Here is a 4,823-nt window from a genome sequence, read left to right as displayed (position 1 = left end):
CTAATCCTAGAATTTCTAAGTAAAACCCTAAATTACCCTCATTCCCAATTTCATTTCTATTCAAATTTCAAACGCATAAAACGCACGGTGAGAGGAAAAAAAAAGGGAAACAGAAGGGAAAAGGGGAAAACGAAGGAGGAGAGGAAGGAGAAGAGAGGGAGGAGAAAGGAATGACGCGGCTGGGACCTCACCGCCGCCGCCGTTGTGCCGCACGCGAGTGAGAGAGAGACACCCAGAACGAGCGTTGCGAGAACCAAGGGAAGGAGGCACCGTTCCGTCCCGTTGCCATTGCGGGTTGCGCCTGATCACCATCGCAGAAGCTCCATCGTCGCCGTTGCACGTGAGAGGAGGAGATGACGTCGCTGATCCTGATTCTGTCTAAGCCCCTCATCGTCGCTGGAATCACGAACCGGGGAGGAGAGCGAGGCCGCTTCCATCGTCATTCCAGGTGCCCGAGAAGACCGTCGCTGTTGAAGGATCCACCGCCGCCGAACCCAAGCTATCACTGCCGCCGGAATCACCGTGGTTGCCGCTGGAGAAGTGTTATGAACGCCGCTGCTACTGAACTACTTTAGTCACTGCTTCGGTCCCATTCACCCACCACAGCGTCCTCTGTTCTTGTCTTTGAATCAGCACTGCCCTTGTTCCAGTTTCAATTCCAATTCTGCCATTTCTGAATATGTAATTCCTCCACCCTTGCACTGCTGCCATTTTATTTTTCTGCTATGATCTTCTTCTAATTATGATAGCATATGTCTCTGTCTTAGTTCTGCCAAGATATGTTTGAAAAATTAAAATTGTTGCTGCTGCCGCAGTCTGGGTCACGTTGGAATCACCGCTGCTGCCATGAAACTAAAAGGGAAAGGAGTTGTGACGTTAATCTATATGAACTCGGCTAATCAAGGTAGGGGGTTTAATTTTAAATGGTTTTAATTTAAGAATGCCCACAAAGTTTATTGAATAATTGCAAATAAGTTTAATTGTTGTGAGTAATTGATTGGTTATATGAATGCTGAATTGTGGCTGTGAATTGATTGAATTTGTGGATTTTGTGAAATTGATTGATTATGTGTGGATTATGAATTGTTGATGAGTGATTGTTGAGAACTCGGAATTTTGATGGGTTATATTGGATTTGTTGTCGTTGAGTTGATTATTTGATATATTGTGATGGCAATGAACTTGGTTGGTGGTTGATTTGGAATCGATTTTGAGAGGTATTGAAGGATTAGATTTTGAAATGCTAAACTGCTTTGTTGAAAATCGGATTTTCTTTGAATTAAATGGCAACTTTGTAAGTGAATCAGTAACTCAGTAGTGATTGAAGCTAAGTAAACTATAATAAGTATAATTGTTAAGATTCAATTTTCAAGGTTTTGTATTAACCGAAGAATTAGTTATGATTTTTCAAAGTTAAATTGTGAAATCTGATTTTCTACATTACTTTTAAATGAAGTTATAAACTTTGAAAAGCTATAACTAATTCTGTGATGATCGGAATTGCATAGGACCAAGTCTGGGTTAAACTTGGGAATATATGGAACTGGACTGGAAAACTTGAGGCCTTTTCATTAATTATACAATTTATGGTGAATTTTTAAAGTCAGGTCGCTGAATCTGTCCTGCTGCAGAAAAATTCAAACAGGGCAGCAACTTGGTTGTTTTGCTGCAACTTCTACGAGCTGAGTTCTGGAGCAAAACCAATTTTGTTTTAAAATTTGATTAACTTGGTTTATTGCTCTAAAACTTCAGAATTTTAGGAGTTAAGGATTGGGAGTTGTGAATTTTTGAAAATTGGTGATCAAAGCTGGAGAGAATCCGTTTTCAGCAAGTTACGCATCAACTTCCAATGCTTGTAACTCTTAGAATTGAACAATGATTGAGTTGCAACCAAGGCACACTTGTTGCTAGATAACTTAGGAGTTTCCAGACCAAAATTTAGCTTAATTGAAGTTTTGTAGTAAAAGTTATGCAAGTTGAAAGATACTAAGCTTGCTGATTTTTAAAACAGATATTGACATACTTCTACCTAACTTCTAAGTTATGTAACTCCTTTATTAAAACTGGTATTGACCTAAAACCAATTGGGAAAGAAACTTGGATAAGATAAGTTTAACCATATTAATTTTGAAGGTGGTTGGACTTGATTTGGATTTTATATGGAATTTTGAATTTTACACGCTGCTGCTATTTTCTGGTTTTTAAACGCTGCAGAGCAGTCACGGTTCTCCTTCTATTCCCGAGACTAGAGTGATCAGAAAATCATGATTTTTAGTTTATTGGAAAGCTTAATTCGAAACGGTCGCCTAGACATAAAGTTTGTGCAATTCTGAATTCATTTGGTATTTTGAAAACAGAATTGAAATTAGACTGCCGATGTTGATTTTGGTAATAACCTTGGATACGGGATTTAAGACTAAATTTCTATATTATTATTATCAGATATTTTTTAGAATATATTGTGGCAATTGATGATAAAAGGTTGATGAAATGTTGAACTGTCAAATCCCACCAATTTTCCCCTTTTGCCTGCAGTGCTCTGAGTCAGTGGAATTGACCCTTCACTGCCTTGTGATATGCCCAAATGCAACAGCAGGTTGGTCGTTGGTGAATGTTCAAGTCCCTGGAGCTAGTTTGGAGGAAATAATAGTTCAGGAAATGGCGAATGCATGTCATGAAAAACAACACCTTTGGCAGATTGACTGGAAGAAGACAAATGGCTCTACTGGTTAGTCTCTCCTGTTATTTATGGAAGACTCGAAACTCTCTTATTTTTATGGAAAGGATAAGGGACCGAATGAAAATATACAGAAGCGGTAAAGATTGCAGAAGAGTTCTTTATTGAAGTTCTTAGACATTAATTCCTTCTCTCTCTCTATTAGGTTGTTTTCATTTGTAAGTTGGGAGATTCCGAATCCTCTAAATTATGCTGGCTGTCCAATTGGACCCGTCTTTTATTCATTTTTTTTTTTTTGGTCAAGGTCTTTTATTCATTTAAATGAAGTATTACTTTTGGGAAAAAAAAAATTGAACCATCCAATTTGATGTTTCTAACTAAAAATATTACAGAAACAAACCGGCCCTTCAATTTGTAACTCGAAAATTTTTAAAATTATGTTTCATGAAACCGGCCTATCGGTTTTCTTCTATCCAACTTTTTTCTAATCATGAACAATCTAAAATTCTACTATACAATTTGTTTAATTACAATTTTTTAAAAAATAAACCCCACATTAAGGAAAACCCCAAAACTGACAATTTTATTGGGTTAAGCACGTTTGAAATGCTAATAAAAAAAATTTTAGCCACAAAATGGCAAGAGATTGAATTATGAAAAGTTGAGTCTTTTTTAAGGTTAAAAGTTATAAACAGTCACACAATTGTGTCTGAATGTAACGAATAAAATGTATTATCAGCTTCAACGAATCCTGTAAAATTAATAAGAAATAAACTGTTATATTCTCTCTGAATCGGTAATCTCCAATTCCAACCCCTATATATGTGTATGTTTTAATGTTATGTTTAAGCTTAGAACATTGGGAAGTATAATATCCCATGGAAGAAAAGAAGCCCGACGCAAATTTCAAGTCGCACAGCACAAGTGAAGACATGTCCCAAAACGAATTAGATTCCAAAAAGCACCACGAAGGCTATTTGGTGACTTACAATTCTTCTTCTAAATGGTAAAAAAAAAAAATACTACATCATTCTTAACCACATTATTATTGTTATTCAAACCTTGTTCCAAACATTTGTAATAACATAGTAACATTCACATAGACATCACATTCAGATTAATTTTCACAAAACAATTTAACCAAGAAGAATGGAAAGTTCAACATCAAAAGAAGAGGCTCTAAAGCCAGTGATCCTCAAAACTAGTATTCCTTTAGCTGTTACTTTTGGTGGTTTAATCTATACATGGATCAAAGCAAAGAGATGTTTATCTAAGGCTCCTTCCTTATCAGCAAATGAAGCGATTTCTAATGGCAACAATTCTCAACAAGGTGAAGAAAGTTGCCTTAGCCTTGCTTCAATGGAAGAAGATGAAGGAGACAGTGCGTTTGGTGAGACATCGGTGATCCATGATTACAGTGAAAATCCATGTTTTGAGGAAGAGATTAACAGCCTAAGAAGCCAGATTGAAGGTATGAAAATGAAGGAATTGGCCTTGAGGTTGCAGTTTGATCAGTTTTGTGGCTTGAGAGAGCAAGAACTTGAGCTTGGAGAAATCAAGAATGCACTTTCGCTTGAGATCGCCCGCATCGGTTTCTTGGACAGGGAGATTTCATCCATGGAGGCAGAGCATAAGAGGTTGGAGGATTGGAGATCGGAGAATAAGTTGCTTCGGAAGAGGTTTAAGAAGCTGCAGAGGAGATCGATGGCGCAGTATCGCATTGTGAAGGAGCAGGCCTTAATGATCAAGGCAGAGGAAGCAGAAATCTTGAGATGCCATGATGAATTGAGAATGAAGGTTAACGTTATTGATGAATTAGAGGATGAAATCAAGAAACTGCAAAGAGAATTGGATCAATTGCAGGATCACAAGAATGAACTTCTTAAGAAGATTGACACACTTGAAAGATTACATGCGTCTAAGGTAAGCAAAAGATATACGTATAAGTACCAATGATAAAGGAAATAATGTCGGGTTTGTATGTTTATTTTATAGGTTTACTCATGATAACATTATAAGAAAAAGGTGCTTGTTAAATCACACATCTCAATTTCTTTAATTGAATTAGTTATTTTACAACTTAATTATTCTGCTAATTTATAATCCAAAAATTTCTAATTGAGTTCATATATTATATATAGGTTTT

General features: G+C 36.7%; 1 protein-coding gene across 2 annotated transcripts in view; it reads left to right on the top strand.

The window, feature by feature from the left end:
- The window catches only part of LOC107648211 (protein CHUP1, chloroplastic-like), a 5,694-nt gene continuing 4,321 nt past the window's right edge, over window positions 3,451-4,823 (top strand). The window contains exon 1 of one of the 2 annotated variants that reach the window (XM_016352180.2): window positions 3,451-4,600. In XM_016352180.2, the coding sequence (XP_016207666.1) occupies window positions 3,827-4,600 (774 nt within the window). In that variant the 5' untranslated portion in view covers window positions 3,451-3,826. The remainder of the gene's footprint in view (window positions 4,601-4,823) is intronic. The other variant, XM_021104515.1, reaches the window with a different exon arrangement.

The sequence above is a fragment of the Arachis ipaensis genome, chromosome B06 (genome assembly GCF_000816755.2).
Source record: "Arachis ipaensis cultivar K30076 chromosome B06, Araip1.1, whole genome shotgun sequence".
NCBI lineage: Eukaryota > Viridiplantae > Streptophyta > Magnoliopsida > Fabales > Fabaceae > Arachis > Arachis ipaensis.
The sequence above is the reverse complement of the archived record's forward strand: the minus strand, read 5'-3'. Positions and strand labels throughout refer to the sequence as shown.